Source organism: Schistocerca serialis, chromosome 2, assembly GCF_023864345.2.
Source record: "Schistocerca serialis cubense isolate TAMUIC-IGC-003099 chromosome 2, iqSchSeri2.2, whole genome shotgun sequence".
NCBI classification, from domain to species: Eukaryota; Metazoa; Arthropoda; class Insecta; order Orthoptera; family Acrididae; genus Schistocerca; species Schistocerca serialis.
The window spans coordinates 1,056,750,878-1,056,778,209 of record NC_064639.1 but is presented as its reverse complement, the minus strand read 5'-3'; the positions used below and the strand labels follow the sequence as shown (position 1 = coordinate 1,056,778,209).

The 27,332-nt window shown below is 44.3% G+C and overlaps 1 protein-coding gene across 1 annotated transcript in view; it reads left to right on the top strand.

The window, feature by feature from the left end:
• LOC126456620 (ras-like protein family member 11B) overlaps nt 1–18,331 on the top strand; it is a 386,905-nt gene extending 368,574 nt beyond the window's left edge. Inside the window, exon 6 of the mRNA XM_050092364.1 lies at nt 17,993–18,331. Within this exon, the coding sequence (XP_049948321.1) occupies nt 17,993–18,331 (339 nt within the window). The remainder of the gene's footprint in view (nt 1–17,992) is intronic.
• The last annotated feature ends 9,001 nt before the right edge of the window (nt 18,332–27,332 follow it).

The window sequence follows — 27,332 nt, the reverse complement described above, 5'->3', positions numbered from 1 at the left end:
TAATTACCAATGTTACTTTTGATGTGTACAACTGACTGGTAAATGTATTAACACAGAGCAGTTAAAACCCATAGTGTTTTGAACAGATCTTTACAATGAGCTAGACTACCATTTTTGGTTATGACTCTTATGGCTCTTTTCTGGAGTTTGAAAATTGTGTTCATATTTTGTGCATTTGTTCCCCAAAAAAGAATGCCACAGCTAAGAATTGAGTGTACATATGAATAATATGTTACTAAAAGACGCTGCACGTCAGGCACTGATGATAGGATGCTAAGGGCCTAACATGCTGATGACATTCAGTTTGCAAGTAGCTTTGTGTGTTCACACCACTTCAGCTGAGAATCAATATTCATTCCTAGAAATTTTGCATTTGTTACACAGTATATAGAGAGGTACCATCTACATTTAATTTAACATTATCATTTTCCTTCTTCAAACTGAAACTCATGGCATTAGTTTTCTTTATGTTCAGTGTCACTTTAGTGCTTATTGACCAATCATAAACTTCCTTGAGAGCTCCATTTGCTTTCTCTGCAAGGATGCAAAGACATCTCTTGTTTTCTCAGTGACTATAATATTCATAGGAAGAATTATAAGAAAATGTGACTCATCGACGAAAGAAGTAGCTATAAAAACGCTTGTTCGTCCGATTCTTGAGTATTGCTCATCAGTATGGGACCCTTACCAGGTTGGATTAATAGAAGAGATAGACATGATCCAGCGAAAAGCAGCGCGATTCGTCATGGGGACATTTAGTCAGCGCGAGAGCGTTACGGAGATGCTGAACAAGCTCCAGTGGCGGACACTTCAAGAAAGGCGTTACGCAATACGGAGAGGTTTATTATCGAAATTACGAGAGAGCACATTCCGGGAAGAGATGGGCAACATATTACTACCGCCCACATATATCTCGCGTAATGATCACAACGAAAAGATCCGAGAAATTAGAGCAAATACGGAGACTTACAAGCAGTCGTTCTTCCCACGCACAATTCGTGAATGGAACAGGGAAGGGGGGATCAGATAGTGGTACAATAAGTACCCTCCGCCACACACCGTAAGGTGTTAGAGCAAATACGGAGACTTACAAGCAGTCGTTCTTCCCACGCACAATTCGTGAATGGAACGGGGAAGGGGGGATCAGATAGTGGTACAATAAGTACCCTCCGCCACACACCGTAAGGTGGCTCGCGGAGTATAGATGTAGATGTAGATGTAGAATATTACTGTCATCAGCGAAGAGAATTTTTTCACATGAGTAACACTGCTGGGAAGGTCATTGATGTATATCAGGAATAGTATTGGTCCTAACATACTACCTAGCAGAATCCCTATATTAATGTATTTTGGTTCCGATAAGTGTTTTACTAAATGTTTAGATCTATTTGAAGTATGTGTTATTTCTACTCCTTGTACCCTACCTGCTAGGTATGATCGAAACCAGTCGTTAGCCACCCCTCTTATTCCTAATGCCTATAATTTATTTAATAGAATCTTGTGGTTAACTGCATCAGAGGCCCTAGAAAGATCCAAAAATGTGCCTGTGACACACTCATCTTTGTCTAGAGCATTACTTACAACCTTTGTGAATTCTGCTATGGCTGACTCTGTATTTTTGCCACTTTGGAAACCAAACAGTGATTTGCTTAAAAGATTGTATTTATTCAGAAAATCCATTAATATGTCAATCATAACTGCTTCCATTATTTTTGAGAATGGTGACAGCAGGGAAATTGGCTGGTAATTTTCTGTGTCTTCTGCATTACCTTTCTTAAACAAAGATACAACTCTTGCCTGTTTTAATTGCTCTGGAAATATCCCTGATGTGAAGGATTCATTTATTATATTTGTTAAGGGGCCTCATATAATCTCTATGCATTGTTTCAGTACACACATTAGTACCTCATTTAAGCCTATTGAGTTTTTATTTCTTAGTTTTTGAACATTTTTATTGACTTCATTCTCTGTTCTCTGTAGTTGGAAGTAACATCATTGTATTTAGTGCAACATTATTTACAAGTGTTATATTTGTTTTCTGCAATTTTTTTCTGCACTTTTCTGTAATACTTGAAAAACGCTCGTTTACATAGTTTGCTAAGTGTTGTGGATCATTTATTACCTTATCCCCTGTCTTAGCAGTATGCTATTCTGCGTTTCTTTGCCTCACTCCGTTTCCTTTCTTATAACATCCCAGACTGCTTTGCTTTTATTCTCTGCATTATATATTTTTTTGTCATTAAATGACTTTTTTGCAGCAATCAGCACCTTCCTATAGATGTTTTTGTATCTATGATAGAAATTTAAGAATTCTGGATCATTGCGACTCTTTTTCATGGAACTGACGTATTTAAGTGTTTGGGAGGGCTTCTTAATACCTGCTGTTATCCATCTGTTTTTGTGAGATGTTGATACAGATATTCATACTTTTGGAAATGCTTTTTCAAAGTTCATTTGAAATCATATGGAGAATTTCATATTCACATTGGTCTACTTATACACTTCATCCCAACATACTCTAAGCAACTATGCATACATGTAGATATTCTTTCCGCAAAACATACAAACAAAATTTAGATAATTGACATTTGTGACTGGCTGCGGAATGGTTTACTGCCACTAAAGCACATCTCACGTCAGTACCTTGTAAACAAGAGAAATAAAGGATTACGTGGAAGCAGCACATAGTCCTTTCCCCATCACTAAAGTATGGACACTTGATGGTTAGATACTGCAGAGCACATTTCAAATAGATTCAAAACTAGCTGTACAGCGACGATCATTCAGGTTTTTTGACTGATGACAATATTATTCTCTAATTAACACTGATTTTCGCTGTAGATAGGCTTTGGTACAATAGATATTTGTCAGTAGCCACACCCAAAGCTAGTTCTAGGTGGTTAGTATGATTAGTAGTGGAAGTGAAGGGAGCAACGTAGCATTCGTTGACAGTGATCAAAGTGCACACCTCAAGAATGTAAATATCGTAACGCCGTTATTAATGTATGTTCCGTCAGTGCTTTTCTGAAGTCAAGTCCTCCCACATATCATCCATCCTGTATCTTCCAGTCTAAGAATACCCAAATTTTTAGCCAAGGACTCTACACTCGGCCAACTCACCAATTCTACCATACGCTGACCACGTGAAGGCACAGCCTCACCCCTCCTACGGAGGACACTCAGCTATCTTTAATTTCACTTCCACAGTGCTCGCTGACCCAGTTTGGAATGTGGACACCCAATAGACATCTATGCACTAGCTACTAATAGATGCAGCATAAGAATTTTCACGAACATCCATTGAGAACTCGAGGGTCTAGATGCCACTACTGCATGGCCTGTTGGGACCAGGCTAATGGCAGTCCAATCATGGCGTGCAGTATCTTTCACTAACACAGATTTTTGTTGTAGACAGGCTCTGGCACAACAGAAATTTGCCAATAGTTGTCGAGATCAATATAGTATTTTTTTGATAGAGCGCACTGTGAAAGGTTTCCTTGATCGTCATCGGTCGGTGGGGTGTAGGACATCTGTTTGATGGCATGGTGTGCTTTTGTCTGCCTTATATGGCAAAATTTCATCTCTGTTCACACGTGATAATGCTAGAATATTGCACTTCGACTACTATTAAGTCACTGCTGATGACATTTCTACGTCAAGAATTCGTCACAAAAAGCAGAATCCATCCAGTATTGCATAGTATTTTCGAAAGACAGCTGTACCTTGTGAAGTCAAAGACCGCTTCTTTGAGGGATACGAGGATCACTGGATATTTTTGTACCATCCAAATCTCTGAATGTCTCAAGAATTGTACAGTCTTCTGATGTTGGACTTCGGGAGGATCTGTGAGCCATGAAGTTTAAGTATCACTGTAATGAAGATTAACGTTGATATTTCACAGGTAGGCGTCCTGAGAATACAGCTGTGGGACTGTCTTGCTTAGGACAGTGGGACCATTCAGGTGGAGATGCGCTGTTCATGATTTCGCTACTAGATTCCGGACAAAGATTTTCCAGCAGTTTGCGTAATTTTGCATCCAACCTAGAGCAATCGCTCAATCAGTCCACAAAGTTTATTTCCTAAGCTTGCCATTAGTATCTCGACAGAAGTCTGTGAAAGTCTTTTACCTGCAAGCAATACGAATAATTCTAGACGTAATAGAGTGACACTTTTCGTTGAAGAAAGTCTTCCCTTTCTACAGACTAGATGAATAGTGGCGTCACAGGTTTGCGCTGAAAGATATGAAGGGCTTATTTCGACAGTGGTGCAAGTCCATTTATGTTCATTGTGATATACAGGGTCCTAAAGTTAAATGAGCGCTGAAAAATCTGCAGTTGAGATACCAGAAATATTCAAGCATATGGCTTCTTGCTAGAGATGAACCTTCTTTCTGTTGGTTTGGATCATTAATTTCAGAAGTATCATAGGCAGAAAAGTGGAGGTAATTGACTTGTACCACTACTGAAATAAGCCCTTCATATATACCAGCATAGTAACGTCACAGGTTTTCAATCAAAGATATATGAAACATAGTACATACATTCACAAGCATCGCAGAAGACTAGCAGTTAAGAGGCATATATCTATCGATAGGTGTGTATCTCATGGGAAACCCAAAGGGCAGAACACCAGAGCGACCAGCAATGAATGATGTCAAAAGACAGTCTCCTTCCACGGGAGTGTAAACAGTTGACGGAGACGTTGGGAAGAACGTGGTTCAAGATGTGGGCGGTATATATGTTTAGTAGTTAACTGACATCATACACTACCTTTACAGCCGTGACAGAAGTTGTCATAAATTTCACCAGACTAGAATCTTGTAGAGGTAAACCTTACACAAGGTTGAAAAAATCTTATGGTGTGCTCTGAAACACCGAATACTGTGCTAAAATCCCAGTCAGTGAAGATCTGTTACACTGCACTCCACATAACGGTGTATGATTGTCAGCAGATAGAGCGTCTAGCGAATGGGGGCTTCCAAGTCCTTGCACGTTTCCAGAGTAAGTGGCATCAGATGTCAGACGGCTCCTGTAAATTGCAGACGTTCACTAGTGTCACAGATGTGTTCACTGACGAATCTGGTGGCCATAACAAAATAGCTTCTGGTAAACCTTCCGGGATGTAAGGTCGTGGTCCATGAAACTCTTCAGCTCCTAACGTTTCGTCCAGAGCTGAGCTGGACATCTTCAGAGGGGTGTTTCTCCTCCGGTGAGTCTTGCCGACTGACGGGTCGGACGTCGGCAAGACTCACCGGAGGAGAAACACCCCTCTGAAGATGTCCAGCTCAGCTCTGGACGAAACGTTAGGAGCTGAAGAGTTTCATGGACCACGACCTCACATCCCGGAAGGTTTACCAGAAGATATGTCATCCGGCCGTGAAAGCTTTCATACCATAACAAAATAGCTTCTTTCAACAATATCGCTACTGACTTATACCTTCATCATTATGAGCTAGCATTTTGTCACTGATGATTTCGACAAAGAGAGTTCGTTAAACTTCCATTATCCTTCCTATAAACAGAAAGAGTTTCTTTCAAGCATACCAGATGCTACAGAGAAGAGTAGTTTACTTCTTTGTTTGGCAGAATTTAACGTAAATATAGAATGCACCACGATTTTTCATTTTCGTTTCGTAATAGGTGAATTCTGTATCGAAATCATTGAATTTATTGTCAAAATCAGTGAATTTTGCTTGGAAATAACTGAATTTTGTGTCGAAACCAGTGTAGTTTTTGTGCCAAACTTGATGCGTATGTGGGGGGATAACTTAGAAATATACAGTGAAGCACTAACAGATGCTGGTGTACAAATACTTTTGCCAGAAATAGCTGCCATTGCATTCCTACGTAACAATAGGCTGCTGTGCACTACTAAAATTGGAACATGATTAAGGTCTTTGAAATGCATCTGGTAAAAGCCAGTAAGTGGTTTTCTATATCAACCAGAAATAGAACCGGGAAAATACGAGTGTCACAAATATTCTGCAGGCGTGGACACGACAGTAATTGGAATCTCACAGCATACATTTCTGATGCAAGCATCTGGTATGCTACCCCACACTAACTACTAGAGAACCAGTGATGCCACACAGCTAGGGCATACTAGATGGGGTAGTCTTTGGCCACAACACACAGTCATCCTGCAGTTATAATTCAGTCTTCACTGTGCTCAGTGGGGTACTTGCATCACAAGGTGTGTTGCCTAATTGGCTCTTTGTACAACACCCACAAAGTGCAGTGCCTGTTGGCGATCATAATGGACCTGTTCATGGTGCCACAGGGGCGGTGGTAGTGGTGCTAGAGTGGCCCTCCTAGTGTGGCATTAGTTTAATAAAGACTATGTTCCTATTCTAATACTACTACTGTTACTACTACAACACACACACACACACTGTAAATGTTGAAACAGCATACAGTCCTCAACTTATAGCAAGTGAGCTCTTGGTATTCTAAACTTACGACAAGTGACCTAGCAATGATGCAGACTGCACCAGTGAAATGGGAAGACTTGGCAACCATACAGGCTCTGACAGTATCCCCATAATATGACATCTTCGCTTAGATAGCAATCTGGGAACCACGCAGGTTGCGCCAGTGGGCTGGGAAATCTAACAACTATGCAGACTGTGCAAGTGTCCTCAGATTCACCACCTAGGACTGCCATCGTTTATTCTGACATCATAGGGCTAGGTAAAATCCAGTGTGATGATTGCCCATCTAGGATTTTTTTTGAATTTATTACCCATTTGTACTAAAGACTATTGGCTGATTACCAATTTCCCACAATTTTTGAATTCCTCAGCATTTTATACTTTTAGTAATAGTGTTAGGTCAGCCATCTTTGGCCGTCATCTTGTATTTTGATATCAGAGGGTTGGAGGAGGAGAGGGGGAGAAATCAGATAACAATGGTTTATGTCATTTATGATGTCATTGATAACATCTATGGGTGCGAGAGGAATATGTAGCCAATGTACAGACTGAACCAGAACACACTTAGTTCCACCACCATAGACTGTCCCCGATTTTATTTAATCCGTACATTGAGCAAATAGTAAAGAAAACCAAAGAAAAACTTGGAGAAGGTGTTTAAGTTGAGAGAAGAGAGACAAAAATTTGAAATTTACGAGTGACGTTATAATTTTGGGCGCTTACCATCTGCGTTGGGCCCACGGATTAATTCGTCTTAAATAATCTAACCTATCAGCAGTATACTTGCGTAACTTTTCCAAACTTGGTAATTTATTGCTTACATTATAACAGTTGATCCATAATAGAATATCTTCGTAAAAAACGTCCCTAATTTTCGAGCCAGAATAATCTGTTTCTTACTCTGTCCGTCGACTATAACGGCGTGAAACGCAAAACAAACACAATTATTTCCGCTTATCCACCAGCACATTACAAATCGATCTCTCTTCATCTACACTCTTTTAGATCTTCACGGCATGTCATATTTTATATACGTTATTGGGAGTTTCTACAGCTCCATCGCCTTCTGTAAATGTGCGCAAAAAATAGAGTATGTTTAAATCTCGCCTGCTAATGCTCACATAATTAAATCGTAATACATGTTTCTATAACAAATGCAGAAGTTTTGTGTGGGTCCTGAACTCGAAAAATGTAACAATTACCGATAAGGTACTGTAATAACTATGTTGTAATCATGACGGGATCGAAGTTCCTTGATTTAGTTTTTTTTAAGATATTCCGTTCCGTAGAATAATATGCTGAACACTGCATTATCACTGGTTAGTCTCGAGTTAATTCTCACTTGCATAGCTAATCGGTACGATAATTTAATTTTGTAATCAAATAAGAATCTTTACTTTTAGACCAAAATATCACAATCGTTGCCGATGGTCACTATTAGGTCTCCATACTTAGTTTATCAGTAACAATAAATCTCTTCTTTACCTGTACGACGACTGAAAACTAGACGCTTCCATGTAACAGCATAAATAATATTTGAGATTATTGTCGTTTGTTAGTATTGTACAGTAAGTGATCAGTGCTAACTTTTCACAGAAGTACACACGTTGACTTACTCAGAGCTACATTATTTCCTAAGAGAATGAACAGAGTCAGCAGCATAAGTCAACACGTAATTTAAGAACGTTAATTAGCGATATACTGCACGAAAGAACGCTGTAATATTTATCCAGGTAATGAACGCTAGAACTGAAAGTAAATATGACCTTTTCCTCTTCACAGGAGCTTGGTAATCTGACAGTAATTACATCCTTTATATTGCTTCTTGCAGATAAACAAATTCACACTTCATTTTCTTAAGGCATACTTTCCAGGTAATTTATTCATCCGTCGATTCTGTTAACTTCATTCGAATACTTTTCCTTGTGGAATTCGAAGTTTTTAACAAACATATCAGCTGCATTGACCTAAAGCAATTCCAGTTGATATAGCCCAGTGAATCAGCCTGATCCAATTAAATTCAGTGACCGTTAATACAAACCCGATCTGATCTACCTACGAGGTGGATACTATTTGATCCATCTGGTATTATAGATGGATCGTGGTGGATAAAATCAAATGATTAATCCTGACAGTTTGCTAAGTGGGTCAGAGGAAACTGTCTGTCTACCGAGACTCGAACTTTGGACCTTTACCTAAATCGGACAAGTGCTCTACCGACTGTGCTACCGAAACACGATTCACAACACGTCCTCGCAGCTCTACTACCGCCAGTACCTCGTCTCCTACGTTCCAAACTTTACAGAATTTCTCCTGCGAAACTTGCATTTTCGTTCTAGAGCTAAAAATAGTTCACTTCATAAAATACTGAAGTGTCATTTTTAATTTCTGAATTTTTCGTCTTTTATTGTTTGCATCCGAAGAATCGTTTGCATGTTTACCTTCAAGTATTCTGGCTGTAAGCGACCTAATATCAACTTGATTTGCAGCACTATACATATCCTCAGTAATGTCATGGCCAGACAACTGAAGACTTCAAAGACCAGGATATCGTGTATCATGAATAAACTTCTTTTTTGTTAAGCAGGCAAGATACTGCTGAGTTTGTCCGCAGCTCGTGGTCGTGCGGTAGCGTTCTCGCTTCACGCACCCGGGTTCCCGGGTTCAGTTCCCGGCGGGGTCAGAGATTTTCTCTGCCTCGTCATGACTGGGTGTTGTGTGCTGTCCTTAGGTTAGTTAGGTTCAAGTAGTTTTAAGTTCTAGGGGACTGATGACCATAGATGTTAAGTCCCATAGTGCTCAGAGCCATTTGAACCATTTTGAACTGCTGAGTTTGACAATCGGCTCGTGCTCTCCCTTCATGATTGAGGCCTCCTGCATTATCCTAAATCACTTCAGGCGAATTCCAGGAAGCTTCCGTGTAGAAGGCCAATCTCAGTTTCCACCCATATCGTTACCGAGCTGAGTTAGTACCCTGTAATGGTATCAATGATATCTTCAGAGATTGTCATTCTTTACTTGCTGCCTACGTCAGCAGAGTATCAATGAGAAAACAAGCGAAACTTGATCCCAAAGTAGAGGTCATTGGCGTCAGCATTCTAGGCATTGTACTGATGTCATACACTCCAAAGGCACAATTGTGCTTGTTAGATTGAAGGTCACTGACCTCACCCTCACCTCACCCCCTAATGTCAACGTTCTGGGAATCTCTGTTCTGGTGCTGAGACAATTGTGCTTTTGGCCAGTCATCGAGGACTCCATTGTTCATGCCATCACGCTCTCGACCAATAGCTGTGGAGCCCCACTGCTCCCAGCCAATTTACTCTGTATTCTAGCTCAGTGCCCTGTGATGACAGAACCATAACCCCGATGTGTTCAAAGGAATCCGAACGATCTATTAATAATGCGCTGCTGCTCTCGGTCAATATCCACTGGGTCCCGTTGCTCTCATGCAATTTGCTCTCCATTGTATGACTGTGCTCTGCAGTGAAAGGATCAGATGTGGGTATTATGGCAAAACATTTTTTTATTATTATTCCAATTACGTGAGTTTCGTCATTCAAGGTCTGTACACTCTAGTGAGAAGACCATTAGCAGCAGAGTCAAAAAAATGGTTGCCAGTATTACTACAATTTATCAGGTTGGACACTTTGACATTATAAATTAATGAGAATGTAGGATACGCTGCAAAATGGTGATAAATATGAACGGAACATATTTTAACATAACAGTGTGTGAATAATAACGTCACGGTGAATTCTACACACCTGTTTGTTCTCCTGACGAACAGCGTGTGACTGTGGGCTATCACACCTAAAAATGCTAGCCAATATTATTACAAGTCATGGCTGCCTTCAAGTTTTGTATCTTAACTAACACAATTAGCAGTAAATAATTCGGTATTTTATATAACTCTTGCTTATTTTTTTACACAAATCCCCGCTCAAAGTACGTCAAATAAACCACTGCTTTCAGGCGACCTGCCGTACATTGCCTCCGCTCATCCTTCAGCGTCCATTTATATTAATATTAGGGTACTGTGATCTACACTAGGCGTTAGCGATCGGGGTAGACAGAGTGAGCCGCTAGCGTTTGTACCTTGACAGGAACACACACACATACACAGACACACACACAGACACACACACACACACACACACACATACACGCAGCAGCAGCAGCATGTAGGAGTTTTGCGGCATAAACGAAAGTTGGTAGGCGAGTTTCCAGATCTGAAAGAAATGTCCATCCAAATTTCCCGCCAGCAGCATAAAGTGGCGCTAATAGTAGAAAAAATGGTTCAAATGGCTCTGAGCACTATGGGACTTAACTTCTGTGGTCAACAGTCCCCTAGAACTTAGAACTACTTAAACCTAACTAACATAAGGACGTCGCACACATCCATGCCCGAGGCAGGGTTCGAACCTGCGACCGTAGTGGTCGCGCGGTTCCAGAATGTAGCGCCTAGAACCGCTCGGCCACTTCGGCCGGCGCTAATAGTAGAGTTTTGCATTAAGTACACAGCGTAACTGTCGTGAGCGTCAATGACCTCGAGATTGGGTGTGGTGTGTTGATAATAGTCAATAATGCCTTTAAGGTGACGAAGACACCTTTATCAACATCTCTCTAAGTTTGAATGAGGTTGTGTGATATGGCTACGAGATGCTGGATGTTCCTTCAGCGATATTGCGGAAGGACTTGGCAGGAATGTAGCTACTAAACATGACTGCCGGGAGCAGTGGTCGCGGGAATGTAGGGTCGCCAGAAGACCGGGTTCCGGACGCCACCTAGCACTGCCGAGAAGGACAGTCGTGTTTGACTTGTGGCGTTGGTGCATCGTACTGCATCTGCAGCAGCACTTTGAGCAGCGGCTGGCACCGCAGTGACACAAAGAACTGTTACAAATCGGTCACATCAAGAACAGTTGCGTGCCAGACACCCTGTAGCGTGTATTTCACTCTCCCTAAACAACCATCATGTTAGACTTCGGCGGTGTCAAAGACAGCACACTGGAGGGCAGGGTGGAAATCTGTTGCGTTTTCTGATGAAAACTGGTTCTGACTCTATGCCAGTGACAGCCGTCTGTTGGTTAGGAGGAGACCATTTAAGGGCTACAAACCAACCTGTCTGCGTGATAAACATAGTGGACCTACACCTGGAGTTATAGTCTGGGGTGCGATTTCGTATGACAGCACGAGCACTCACGTGGTTATCCTACGCGCCATGATTGCAAATTTGTAAGTCTATCTGCTGATTCGATCTGTTGTGCTGCTATAGATGAACAGCATTCCACGAGATCTTTTCCAACAGGATGACGCTCGTCGACATAATAGTGTTGTAACCCAACTTGTACATATGTATGTATCAAATGGTTCAAATGGCTCTGAGCACTATGGGACTCAACTGCTGAGGTCATTAGTCCCCTAGAACTTCGAACTAGTTAAACCTAATTAACCTAAGGACATCACAAACATCCATGCCCGAGGCAGGATTCGAACCCGCGACCGTAGCGGTCTTGCGGTTCCAGACTGCAGCGCCTTATGTATGTATCAAATTGGGGCGGATATGGTAGTTGGAGTTAGACGCATGGAACTTTCCATTTCGGAAAACTGTTAGAGAATTCAATACTTCCTGATCTACAGTGTCATGAGTGTGCCGAGAAGAGAATTGTAGGCATTACCTCTCACCACGAACAACGCAGTGCCCGACGAAGCCGGCCGAAGTGGCCGTGCGGTTAAAGGCGCTGCAGTCTGGAACCGCGAGACCGCTACGGTCGCAGGTTCGAATCCTGCCTCGGGCATGGATGTTTGTGATGTCCTTAGGTTAGTTAGGTTTAAGTAGTTCTAAGTTCTAGGGGACTAATGACCTCAGCAGTTGAGTCCCATAGTGCTCAGAGCCATTTGAAGTGCCCGACGACTTACACTTGAGGACCGAGACCAGCGGAATTTGCGTAGAGTTGTCAGTGCTAACAGACAAGCAACACTGCCTGAGTAACCGCAGTAATCAGTGTGGGACGAATGGCTCTGAACACTATGAGGCTCAACTGCTGAGGTCATTAGTCCCCTAGAACTTAGAACTAGTTAAACCTAACTAACCTAAGGACATCACAAACATCCATGCCCGAGGCAGGATTCGAACCTGCGACCGTAGCGGTCTTGCGGTTCCAGACTGCAGCGCCTTTAACCGCACAGCCACTTCGGCCGGCAGTGTGGGACGTACGACTATTGTATCCGTTACGGCAGTGCGGCAAGATTTGGCGTTAATGGGCTATGGCAGCAGACGACCGACGCGACATCCTTTGTATGTATGTATGTATGTATGTATGTATGTATTAAACTGGGCACCTAGAAACAACAGAGAGGCTTCGTCGCGCCGTAGCCCTCAGTGGTGCACAGCCCCAGAACAAGCCACAGCAGTTCACCCATCCCACCGCCGACCCACACCGAACCCAGGGTTATTGTGCGCTTCGGCTGCCAGTGGACAACACCCCCCCCCCCCCCCCTCCTCCTGGGAACATCTCATACCAGACGAGTGCAACCCCAGATGTTTACGTGATAGAGTAATTTATGGTGCACGCGCATGTGGAAACGGTGTTTGCGCAACATCGCGGACACAGTGTAACTGAGGCGGAATAAGGGGAACCAGCCCGCATTCGCCGAAGTAGATGGAAAACCGTCTTAAAAACCATCCACAGGCTGGCCGGCACACCGGACCTAGACACAAATCCGTCGGGCGGATCCGTGCCGGGGACCGGCACGCCTCCCCGGTCGGGAAGCAGCGCGTCACACCGCGCGGTTACCCGGGTGGGCAACCCAGCTTGATCTACAGACTGTCGACATGTTGCCTTGGCCTACACGATCACTAGATCTATCTTCAGTCGAGCATATGTGAGACATAGTAGGACGACAACTCCAGCGTCATCCACAAACACTTTTAACATTCCCTGTACTGACCGACCAAGTGCAACAGGCATGGAACTCCACTCCATCAACTGACAAGCAGCACCTGTAAAATATACTGCATGCAGATTTGCATGCTTGCATTCAACATTCTGACAATTACACTGGTTGTTAATGCACCAGCATTTCACATTTGCAATGGCTTACCTCGCGCTTGTACGAGGGCAGTTCAATAAGTAATGCAACACATTTTTTTTCTGAAACAGGGGTTGTTTTATTCAGCATTGAAATACACCAGGTTATTCCCCAATCTTTTAGCTACACAACACTATTTTTCAATGTAATCTCCATTCAATGCTACGGCCTTACGCCACCTTGAAATGAGGGCCTGTATGCCTGCACGATACCATTCCACTGGTCGATGTCGGAGCCAACGTCGTACTGCATCAACAACTTCTTCATCATCCGCGTAGTGCCTCCCACGGATTGCTTCGACGGTGCGAGATCGGGGCTGTAGGGTGCATGAGGAAGAACAGTCCACTGAAGTTTTGTGAGCTCCTCTCGGGTGCGAAGACTTGTGTGAGGTCTTGCATGGTCATGAAGAAGGAGAAGTTCGTTCAGATTTTTGTGCCTACGAACACGCTGAAGTCGTTTCTTCAATTTCTGAAGAGTAGCACAATACACTTCAGAGTTGATCGTTTGACCATGGGGAAGGACATCGAACAGAATAACCCCTTCAGCGTCCCAGAAGACTGTAACCATGACTTTACCGGCTGAGGGTATGGCTTTAAACTTTTTCTTGGTAGGGGAGTGGGTGTGGCGCCACTCCATTGATTGCCGTTTTGTTTCAGGTTAGAAGTGATGAACCCATGTTTCATCGCCTGTAACAATCTTTGACAAGAAATTGTCACCCTCAGCCACATGACGAGCAAGCAATTCCACACAGATGGTTCTCCTTTGCTCTTTATGGTGTTCGGTTAGACAACGAGGGACCCAGCGGGAACAAACATTTGAATATCCCAACTGGTGAACAATTGTGACAGCACTACCAACAGAGATGTCTAGTTGAGCACTGAGTTGTTTGATGGTGATCCGTCGATCATCTCGAACGAGTGTGTTCGCACGCTCCGCCATTGCAGGAGTCACAGCTGTCCACGGCCGGCCCGCACGCGGGAGATCAGACAGTCTTGCTTGACCTTGCGGCGATGATGACACACGCTTTGCCCAACGACTCACCGTGCTTTTGTCCACTGCCAGATCACCGTAGACATTCTGCAAGCGCCTATGAATATCTGAGATGCCCTGGTTTTCCGCCAAAAGAAACTCGATCACTGCCCGTTGTTTGCAACTCACATCCGTTACAGACGCCATTTTAACAGCTCCGTACAGCGCTGCCACCTGTCGGAAGTCAATGAAACTATACGAGACGAAGCGAGAATGTTTGAAAATATTCCACAAGAAATTTCATGTTTTTTCAACCAAAATTGGCCGAGAAAAAAAATGTGTTGCATTACTTATTGAACTGCCCTCGTATTAACGTGTAGTCTTGCCAAGTTGATCACATAAATATGTTATCTAGACAAATGTAATCTCGAAATTTAATTACTCTACATTGATTATTTCATGCTGTAGCGATTTTTTTCTGTCGGAGTAGTTGAAGCAGCGTAGAATGAAATACACGTACCTGTCATCCTAGTTCGACTCGATGCCCAGCCGGTTCAAAATGGCTCTGAGCACTATGGGACTTGATATCTGAGGTCATCAGTCCCCTCGAACTTAGAATTACTTAAACCTAACTAACCTAAGGACATCACACACACCCATGCCCGAGGCAGGATTTGAACCTGCGACCGTAGCGGTCGCGCGCATCCAGACTGGAGCGCCTAGAACCGCTCGGCCACTCTGGCCGGCTGCCCAGCCGGGTTAGAGCGATAGTAGTTTCGCAGCCTGTATTGCCTCGGCTCACCTACAAATGTAATTGAACATGAAACTTCCTGGCAGATTAAAACCGTGTGCCGGATCGAGACTCGAACTCGGTACCTTTGCCTTTCGCGGGCAAGTGCTCTACTTGCATGCGAAAGGCAAAGGTACCGAGTTCGAGTCTCGGTCCGCACCCAGTTTTAATCTGCCAGGAAGTTTCATATCAGCGCACAATCCGCTGCAGAGTGAAAATCTCATTCTGGATAATTGGACATGTAATACGGCAGCCTCAGTTGCAAATAGAAACCAATCGGTATGCAGGCTGCAGCCAAAATAATTCGGCCTTCTTCAGAAGCCAGTGACACTAAACTATTTCATGCCAAAGTTTGGACATGTCAAGTATAAAACTGTAGCACCATAGTAACCAGTCATAAATCTGCATTACTTGTGCTGAAGAGAACCATCATGCCCCACTGCGCGGACCTAAGGTTTAGTTCGGGCGCAGCTCTCGCTGCCTACCGACCTCGTCCGCACAGTGGGGCCTGCTGTTTCTCCTCAGTCCAAGTAATGTAGATTTATGACTGGTTATTTTTTTTTTCTTTTTTGGTGTGGTGGTGGTGCTGAAGTCTGATCAACTTCGTTGATTTTTACTTCTGTAGGGAATAGAAAGGGAAAAATTTTCGCTTTCAGCTTTAGTTTGGGCACACAGAAGGGTCCTTTAACTCACTGCTTTTCGTGTGTGTTTGAAAACATGTGTGTAGAAGCGCTAAAGGACTTTATGTCCTTAAATTATGGAGAATTACGTAGGGCTATGATTTACGGAGGCTCTAATACTATCGCCTTCGGTACTTTATACACTCCTGGAAATGGAAAAAAGAACACATTGACACCGGTATGTCAGACCCACCATACTTGCTCCGGACACTGCGAGAGGGCTGTACAAGCAATGATCACACGCATGGCACAGCGGACACACCAGGAGCCGCGGTGTTGGCCGTCGAATGGCGCTAGCTGCGCAGCATTTGTGCACCGCCGCCGTCAGTGTCAGCCAGTTTGCCGTGGCATACGGAGCTCCATCGCAGTCTTTAACACTGGTAGCATGCCGCGACAGCGTGGACGTGAACCGTATGTGCAGTTGACGGACTTTGAGCGAGGGCGTATAGTGGGCATGCGGGAGGCCGGGTGGACGTACCGCCGAATTGCTCAACACGTGGGGCGTGAGGTCTCCACAGTACATCGATGTTGTCGCCAGTGGTCGGCGGAAGGTGCACGTGCCCGTCGACCTGGGACTGGACCGCAGCGACGCACGGATGCACGCCAAGACCGTAGGATCCTACGCAGTGCCGTAGGGGACCGCACCGCCACTTCCCAGCAAATTAGGGACACTGTTGCTCCTGGGGTATCGGCGAGGACCATTCGCAACCGTCTCCATGAAGCTGGGCTACGGTCCCGCACACCGTTAGGCCGTCTTCCGCTCACGCCCCAACATCGTGCAGCCCGCCTCCAGTGGTGTCGCGACAGGCGTGAATGGAGGGACGAATGGAGACGTGTCGTCTTCAGCGACGAGAGTCGCTTCTGCCTTGGTGCCAATGATGGTCGTATGCGTGTTTGGCGCCGTGCAGGTGAGCGCCACAGTCAGGACTGCATACGACCGAGGCACACAGGGCCAACACCCGGCATCATGGTGTGGGGAGCGATCTCCTACACTGGCCGTACACCACTGGTGATCGTCGAGGGGACACTGAATAGTGCACGGTACATCCAAACCGTCATCGAACCCATCGTTCTACCATTCCTAGACCGGCAAGGGAACTTGCTGTTCCAACAGGACAATGCACGTCCGCATGTATCCCGTGCCACCCAACGTGCTCTAGAAGGTGTAAGTCAACTACCCTGGCCAGCAAGATCTCCGGATCTGTCCCCCATTGAGCATGTTTGGGACTGGATGAAGCGTCGTCTCACGCGGTCTGCACGTCCAGCACGAACGCTGGTCCAACTGAGGCGCCAGGTGGAAATGGCATGGCAAGCCGTTCCACAGGACTACATCCAGCATCTCTACGATCGTTTCCATGGGAGAATAGCAGCCTGCATTGCTGCGAAAGGTGGATATACACTGTACTAGTGCCGACATTGTGCATGCTCTGTTGCCTGTGTCTATGTGCCTGTGGTTCTGTCAGTGTGATCATGTGATGTATCTGACCCCAGGAATGTGTCAATAAAGTTTCCCCTTCCTGGGACAATGAATTCACGGTGTTCTTATTTCAATTTCCAGGAGTGTATTTGTGGTTGCATAAGGGTTCTACCGTACCTACTGTGGTGAGTTGTGGTGTACTGTCGCGTATCATGGCCGCCTTCCGAAATAAGGTTCGAGCCTTCTCCTTGACCTTGTCTGAGAGGTAAGATTCGCTTAAGGCTCGATGAATGTCATGATTCCGGATCCAACATTGGGCTCCAGTGATCCATCGTAGGCATGACTGGTTACCACTGTGCTACAGTTTTATACTTGACATGGCCAAAATTTGGCATGCAATAGTTTAGTGTCACTGGCTTCTGAAGAAGGTCAAATTATTTTGGCTGAAACATGGGTAAAGATTGGTTTCTATTTGCAACTGAGGCTGACGTTTTACGTGTTACAATTATCACAGTTGCTGACAGGGCTGCACAGTGTTAAAAATTCTTATAAATGTAATCACGTAGCCTTCGTACTACATGGTACAGATACAGTGAGTGGCGCTCGTTGCAGGTGCAGCAGGAGGAGGGGCGGCGGGCGGCGGCGCGCGCGGGCTGCGCCTTCTACGAGGTGTCGGTGGCGGAGGACAGCGGCGACCTGTACGCCGCCTTCGAGTCGCTGCTGCGCGAGATCCGCCTGGCGCAGCCCAAGGCGGCGCGCAAGTTCTCCGTGTCCAAGATGCTGGGCACGCTGAAGGCGGGCCGCGCCGCCAGCGCCGCCAACGTGAACAGCGTGAGCTGCGTGCCCGCCGGCGCCGGCGGCAGCGTCGTCGTGTGTCGCGGCGCCGACCTGCACCACCGGCGGCGCGTCCTGCGCAGGCGGCAGACCTTCAGCGCCACCGCCTCGCTCTGACGGCCGCCGCTGCCGGTGTTCACCTGCAGGGCCGCCTGCCCTTCCCTCTACACCAGGGCCGGCCAAACGCTGCACAGTGTGCAGGCGTGCAGAAGTGCTGCACATGTGCGCACGTGTGCGACAGCGACATCTGTTATTAGACATGTGTCCTAAATGAACGGCGGCGGCTCCACTTCCCTGTTTATGTGGTACAAGCAAGAGCGCAACATACCCAGTCTCGTTTACCCCTGGTAACCGTAACCTTAACAGAGAAGTACTGAGAAATGGAAGGTACTGTGAAAAAGCAAAGCACGGGAGATCTATGTTCTCAGTCGTTTAAAAATGACTGGGAGCTACATTTTTATTTATTTTTTTATTTATTTTTTTATTTTTATTTTTTTTGTAGCCGTTGGCGAAAACTCACACTGTCTGCTGTGTCGCCGAATAATAGGCGGCCAGCGTAAGTTTTCAATTGAAAGACCCTACAATACATATTACAAAGACGAGTGTAGTGTACTCAAGAGTGAAGAACGGCAAGCAAAATTAAATGTCCTTAAGAAAATGGATGAGACACATCAACTCGATTATCATTTCTCATGACCAGTGATAAACGTGTTTGGATTTATTACTTTCATAATTAAAAATTATTATTTACCAACTGTGCATTATTGCCTCATTCTGCTCCATGTTACATTATTATCGGGAAAGTTGGTCATTAAACCGATGTATATTTACATTTAGGGCTTTTTTAATGTGTGAAGGGCTACGCTCAGCTGAAGTCGATAAAACATAACATTCATCTAATTGTCGGTTATTATGCAGATTTCAGACGGAACTGATGAAAGATATAGCAATAATGGTATTGAAATAACAGGTGATCATTGAGAGGTCTGCGGGTATCATTCTGTTCAGGAGTCAGTGAGACAGAAATTATGTGGGTGTAACTGAGGGCACCGAGAATTAGTTATAGGAAACCTTGCATTAGTTTAATGTTATTTGAAGTCACGAATAAGGTTCGTTGGAAGTCGCTAAGTGCTCTCTTTCTTAAATAGTAGATCAAAAACATTACGCGTATTTACGTGCCGTCAGTCGAGCTGCCTTAATAAAAACCCACGTTTGTTAACTGTATTACTTGTATTACTGGGTTAAACTGTTAACATAAAAGTGGACATCTCAATGAGTAGACTGTGACAGTATTTTAAATGTTTAATACGCGAAATACCTTCCCATGGTTGGGTTGCAAGCTGTGGAAAGAGCAATAGAATGCGCCGGTACATAGTATCTCAGAAAGTGGATAAAGCGACATCTGTGCGTAGAAACATGCACTACATGCACGCTGACGGCTGCGGCGTGCACGCTGTGACCCGGAAGTTGCACATATGCAGGAGCATCGCACGCGTGCAGAATTTCTGGCCGGCCCTGCTCTACACAGTTATTACCATTCTCTGATATACCCAGTACCTCGTAGGCTGGGTTCCAGTATGAAACAAGTTACTCAGTGGCACCCATTGTACCAAAGGCTACAGTGCTCTTCAGAGAGCGGCATGTGCGGTGGCTGGCAGAGGAACACTGTGGAACCTTCCACTGATGGAGACTCGCTGTCTACTTACTAAGTAGGCCATTGCATCAGTGTCTGTTATCCGGCTACCTAGTCGCTAAGTACTTTGATCGTGGGCTGCTAGCTGCAGCTATCTGTACAGCCTATATCATGTGCTGAACATTTTCTGGAGCGCACAGTGATGATCCCGTCAATCACTCTGAGTTTGCTCAATGCTGACCCAACTCAAAGAAGATACCTGTCCCCAGAATGACAGGAAATGGTGTTTTCCACAATTTTGAATGTCACCCTCTGACTTAGTTCCCTTAACAGGCACAACACTTAAATCAATCGTCACAGTTCTCCACGCGTAATTAGCAAAATGTATTTTTCTTGAAGACATTTAACTGTTACAACCAAATATAGAGACTTAGCGAACGGATTTGGTGCTTTTCGTTTTTATTCTGGTGTGGCAAGTGAGAGCACACTGCTGGTAGATCTGTTATGCTTCACACGTGATATTCCACCAACTCCCGAGCAATATACGGGGTGTCTTGTAACTTCTATCGCGTGTATAATGATTAGTAATGCTCGTCTGGTCGGAAGTCATCTCCAATCGCTACTGGAGATGCAAGAGACGCCTTGCACCACCTTTTAGTAATGTGCGACGTTTCTGTGCCCGAAAGGAATATTTAGATTATGGCTCTCTAATAAAACCCAGTAGAGAGTTCATATATCGGTCTACTCGAACCCTCCACTGCCCCAACCTGCACCCCCCCCCCCCCCTCCCAGCAGCCATATCGAAGATCTTAAGATAATATTTTTTTCCGGTTGCAGCTTGCGTGAATTTAGAATAACATGAAAGTTTAATATAATGTCTTAAAACATTTAATTTATGGTAATTCTGCTCATAATCAGATGGATGGTACAAAATTGTTAGCTATTGTTTATAAGTAAGTTGATGGGTGGTTTAATGGTTGTGTGGTGATGATGAGGTCCCATAATCCAAGGAGCGTAGGGGACGACGCGGGAGACCTGCACCGCCAGGGCAAGGTCCTAGCGGAGGTGGTTTGCCATTGCCTTCCTCCGACCGTAATGGGGATGAGTGATGATTATGAAGACGACACAACACCAACCAGTCATCTCGAGACACGGAAAAATCCCTGACCCCACTGGGAATCGAACCCGGGACGCCGTGCGAGGGAAGCGAGAACGCTACCGCATGACCACGAGCTGCGGACAATGGTTGTGTGAAAAGGGAGGTAATATCAATAAGTGTAAGCTGGGCGTTGCGGGAAATTCGTAAACGGAGCTGCAACGTGTTTCGGGGGACGTAATTTACAAAATCAGTGGCGGGGTGGCAGGGTAAACCTGTCCTCCTTTTTGCGTGGCCTAGTAATGCCGTGTATCATATACTTAAGCATTCTGGCTCTATACAGGGCTAGCGAATCCGACCGACCGCCATATCATCGGCAGCCAATGACGTCATCGGATACAGTATGCAGGGGTTAGTGGTCAGCACGCCGTCCTCACGCTCGCTGTTGGGTTTCTTGCCCTTGGAACCGTTGCTGATCGGTCGAGTAGCTGCTCAGTGGCAGCACGTGGCGTAGTCCTCAAATCGCCAAAGACTTCATCACCATCTGCAGCCGGCGGCATCTCAAAGTAAACTGCTCGAAGAATTGCGTCATCTTTATGTCTGCCAACATCTGTGGGAGTAGATTGGAGGCGTATACGGAATAAGAGAGTAAGCTTTATCGAACTAACAAAATATATGTTTGCTGCGAAATCCAAACAACTCAGTAGCAAAAGTGATTATCTTTTAACACCTTTGAAACAAAAACCTGTGCTCGGTGATATTCAAACGATACTGCTCCATCATGTTCCTCCTAACATTGGACCCTCCGTGGCATGTCCACAAAGGCTTCGAGATTGTGCAATACTTGTCTGTCCAACTCTTCTTGCCACGAGATATTTCCAGTGTTAACTAGTCCAAAATGTAATCAATCGAGTTCGTGTAATGGATAGCGCAGGATGTTTAGTTCTATTCATTCCCGCCTCCTGGTAGAAATTCACACGAAGGAAGGAAGAAAGATTAGTGTTTAACATCCCGTCAACATCCAGGTCCTCAGAGACCGCCCACAAGTCGGAGTGTTCAAGGGTGGGGACGGAAATTGGCCGTGCCCTTTCTAAGAAATCATACCGGCATTTGCTTCGAGCGACGTAGGAAAATCACGGCAAACCTTATTCTGGATGGCCGAACGCATATTAGAACTGTCGCCCTCCAAAATACGTGTCCACTGTGCTAACCACTGCGCGAGTCGGCACGGCAAATTCATACGAAGTCTGTGCAGTGCTCCTCGGCGTTATTGCCAAGAAAAGCGAACTCATCGCCAAAATATAGAACGTAGAGCTGGTTGGGCAACCTTATCTCGATACTGCACACCCCTTAGCTTACCCTCAGTAACGATGGGAAGTGTCAGAAATTCGTGTTTAACTACAGCGCAGAACATGATGGACCCAGCTCTCCGTTCAAACCATGAGACTCCAAGCGTGAGACGTTTGGATTGGCACACGACCCCCTATACACTCTTGACATATACTGACCCGAATTCACCAGCTTCGCACACCGCGATGCTAGGGGGTCTGAACTGTTATTTGGGATGGATGTCTATGGGTTGAATAGCTGGCATGGACACGGTTTGGTTTCGTACTGTCTGGCTCGATACGGCGTTCTAATTGCTTCCAAAGATTCGTAGCGCAGTTCTGTTGCGTTTTCCTACGCATCAACATTAATTAGTCATCATCTGGTGTTTCGACCACGGACGACCACTACAACGCTGATTTTCGATACCTTGCATCTCACAACGCCTCTTCAATATTTGACAAACGCCGCTCTGTGGTGTACGCCAGTTCGGTAGGAAACTTCCCAGTTGAAAACATTCGTTGTCGTGAAGCCAGAATTGCGCGTTCTTCCTAAGCTTGAAACGACCCTTCGAGACATCTTTCACTCTACATGACTGACATTGAAGGTTCATTTTGCTTTAACTGCAGAGCTGTCTGTATTTATCGATGTCAATATTATCGGGAAAGAGGTTACCAATGACAGGAGCACAAACTAGGTGAGTCATCAGGATGGTGCAAAATACACTATAAGACATAAAAAAAACGACACACCACGAATGGAACGGAAATAGATGTATGGTACATCTACAGGCTAACAAATGATTGCAATTTCAGAATAATTTGATGATTTATTCGAGAGAAAGACCTCCACAAACTGAGCAAGTCAACAACGCGTTGATCCACATCTCGCCCTTATGCAAGCAGTTATTCGGCCATGCACTGAGCCATAGAGTTGTTGGATGCACTGCTGAAGGAATAATTCTGTCCAACTGACGCGTTGGATCGTCACAATTCCGAGCTGATTGCAGGGCCCTACCCATAACACTCCAAACGTCCTCTATCGGGGAGAGATCCAGCGACCTTGCTGGAAACGGTAGAGTTTGGCAAGCACCAATACAAGCAGTAGAAAATCTCGCCGTGTGTGGGAGGGCACTGTCTTGCTTAAATGTAAGCCCAGGATGACTTACCATGGAGGGCTACAAACCGAGGCATAAAATATCGACGACGTACAACTTTGCAGTAGCCCCAGACCATACCTCATGGTTGTCGCACCGTACGGCAAGCGACTGTCAAATTGGTATCCCATCGCTGTCCCGCGATTAACAAGAAACGTCTTCTCTGGCCTTTGGGGCTCATTTCGAAGCAGAATTCATCACTGAAGACAATTCTGCTCCAATCAATGAGACCCCACGCCGAATGCCCCCGACATCATTACAAACGGTCGTGCTGGTGTACAGAGGTCAGTGGTAGTCGGCGCGAGAACTCCTGTGATCTTAGCTCCCTTTCTGTGAATGTCTATTAATGGTTCTTGTTGTCACTGAAGCACTAGTTGCACGTTGGATCGCAATAATGATGAATCAGCGGCTCTGATTGCTTCCCTGACGATTGCTAGGTCCTCACTTTCCGTCATCTCTCCAGGTCCACCGCCTCCTTCTTGACAGTGTAAGGCCATGGTTCACACATTCCTGCCAACATCCACGAACAGTGGCATCGCTCCTATTCAAATGTTGACTTATTCGCCGATTACTCCAACTTGCTTCTTTGAGCCCAGCTACACATTCTCTTTTAAATACTGACATCTGCGTATATATTTCTAGGCGCCTGCCTGCGCGGCATAGCGACTGTTCAACTGAGTAAACGGAATGAAATTCGCAAAGTCTTTTATGCCCAGGTATCGACATTGTTGTTTGTAGACTGGTTTGATGCAGCTCTCCATGATACTCTATCCTGTGCAAGCTTCTTCATCTCCCAGTACCTACTCCAACCTACATCCTTCTGAATCTGTTTAGTGTATACATCGCTTGGTCTCCCTCTACGATCTTTACCCTCCACGCTGCCCTCCAATACTAAATTTGTGATCCCTTGATGCCTCAGAAGATGTCCTACCAACCGATCCCTTCTTCTAGTCAAGTTGTGCCACAAATTTCTCTTTCCCCAATTCTGTTCGATACCGCCTCATTAGTTACGTGATCTAGCCATCTAATCTTCAGCATTCTTCTGTAGCACCACATTTCGAAACATTCTATTCTCTTCTTGTCTAAACTATTTATCGTCCACGTTTCAATTCCATACATGGCTACACTCCATACAAATACTTTCAGAAACGACTCCCTGCCACTTAAATTTGTGCTCGATGTTAACAAATTTCTCTTCTTCAGAAACGCTTACCTTGCCATTGCCAGTCAACATTTTATATCCTCCCCACTTCGACCATCATCATTTTTCTCCCCAAATAGCAAAACTCGTTTACTGCTTTAAGTGTCTCATTTCCTAATCTAATTCCCTCAGCATCACCCGATTTAATTCGACTACATTCCATTATCCTCGTTTTCCTTTTGTTTATGTTCACCTTATATCCTCCTTTCAAGGCAGTATCCATTTCGTTAAGCTGCTCTTCCGGGTCCTTTGCTGTCTCTGACAGAATTACAATGTCATCGGCGAACCTCAAAGTTTTTATTTCTTCTCCATGAATTTTAATTCCTACGCCGAATTTTTCTTTTATTTCCTTTACTGATTGCTCAGTATACAGATTGAATAACATCGGGGATAGGCTACAACCCTGTCTCACTCCCTTCCCAACCACTGCTTCCTTTTCATGCCCCTCAACTCTTATAACTGCCATCTGGTTTCTGTACAAATTGTAAATAGCCTTTCGCTCCCTGTATTTTACCCCTGCCACCTTCAGAATGTGAAAGAGAGTATTGCAGTCAACATTTTCAAAAGCTTTCTCTAAGTCTACAAATGCTAGAAACGTAGGTTTGCCTTTCCTCAATCTATTTTCTAAGGTAAGTCGTAGGATCAGTATTGCCTCACGTGTTCCAGTGTTTCTACGGAATCCAAACTGATCTTCCCCGAGGTCGGCTTCTACTAGTTTTTCCATTCGTCTGTAAAGAATTCGTGTTAGTACTTTGCAGCCGTGACTTATTAAACTGATAGTTCGGTAATTTTCACATCTGTCAACACCTGCTTTCTTTGGGATTGGATTTATTATATTCTTCTTGAAGTCTCATACATGTTGCTCACCAGATGGTTGAGTTTTGTCGGGGCTGGCTCTCCCAAGGCTATCAGTAGTTCTAATGGAGTGTTGTCTACTCCCGGGGCCTTGTTTTGACTGAGGTCTTTCAGTGCTCTGACAAACTCTTCACGCAGTATCATATCTCCCATTTCATCTTCATCTACGTCCTCTTACACTTCCATAATATTGTCCTCAAGTACATTGCCCTTCTATAGACCCTCTGTATACTCCTTCCACCTTTCTGCTTTCCATGGTATGTCCCTGATTATTATCCTTGACGGTGTGTGAAACTGCGCAGCAATGTCACACATTCATGTATTTTCATCTGAACTTTACAGTTTTGCATTTCTCTTCGACACCTGCATGAAGATTAATTTGTAACAAATTTGCATAACTCTTTCGTGGAGCGTAGCTTTTTTACTCCCAGAATGTTTTTTTGGAAGTTTAAGCGTGTTCTGTGATGTTCCTGTCGTTGGAGGGCACCAAATTAATGTCGATAAATCATTTTTACAACGGACCTTTGCTTCTGTCTAAGTGAAGATCTGTACCTCCACTTTAGAATTTGATCTACTGAACCGCATTAGCCGACATGTACTGTCTCTTGAATAAAGTGTGCAACACTAGATTGATAAATGTCTCAATTCCTGTGGTACTCCATGACTTCCTGTGGAGTGATGTGGTAATCACCAGTTATACAAAGGAATCCTTTGTCTGTCTTTTAGTTACGTTTGGCTTTGGAGATACTAAAGGGACGTAAATTACCAGGAGGTGTAACGAGGTGATATTTCTTTTCATGATCGGCACATACAGAGCTACAGACAGTCCTCACTCTTCACACGTGGTGGAATTCTAATTCTAATGTTCGAAGCAAAGACCCAATGTCTTTTCTGTTGTTTCATCAAAAACAACAGTAAAGCAAACGTAAGTGTTTCCTAAGGTCTGGTAAACAGCTACACAGTAAATCAGCGTCGTTAGGAAAATGGCTGAAGATAGACTTGCGCCTGTTATTGCAGTAACGTATAAGACAACTACAGCCACAGAAAAAATTGACGTATTCATTAATAGAATACCGGCTGTAAAACGCTAGTCTGTTTTACACGAAAATTTAGTTTTATATAAAGCTTCATCCATAATATTGTACTAGTATACAACGAAAAAAGAGATATGTGAATAGTCTCATGGCTCCTCTTTTGTTTCACACCTCGGTTTGTAAGCAATGGATTATGTATGTCACTGTATAACGCTTTCATTTAATAACGATATGTACATTTCATTATAAGAAGTAGTATTTCTTTTCGTTTATGTCAATTGTTCCAAATGTACTCATGTTTTCTTTTGAGTGCGTTAAAAAAACCGAAATCTCTCTACTTTAAAAAATTCAATTTCATATTACAGATGTACACTTCACGAGAATATGCAAACCTGTTAGTGGTATTTGTTACCTTACTGTGACCTGGGATGATCGAAATGTACAACATTCCAATTGTCTTTCCCACGAAATGGAGTTTCTTGTATATTCGTGTTTCTTAAAAGTTTGTAATATTCACTCACTGAGTCGCTATCTTACCCCATCATAAGAATACCAAATACTGAAACTTTTGACAACATGGGACAGTACCTTTTTCTACTGAGTTTGCAGAAATACGTCTACATTACTTACGCTACGTGTGTTTATATTTATAGTGACACTGATAGTTTCAAAGCGATTGTTGTAAAATCACATATGATCCCTACTATAATAAATATTTTCATTTGAAAAATATCCCACCTACATTATAAACTACGGTGTGAATGACATCTTTTGGTGCGTGCTCTGTAGTTTATCTACTTAATTCTGTGTTTCTTGT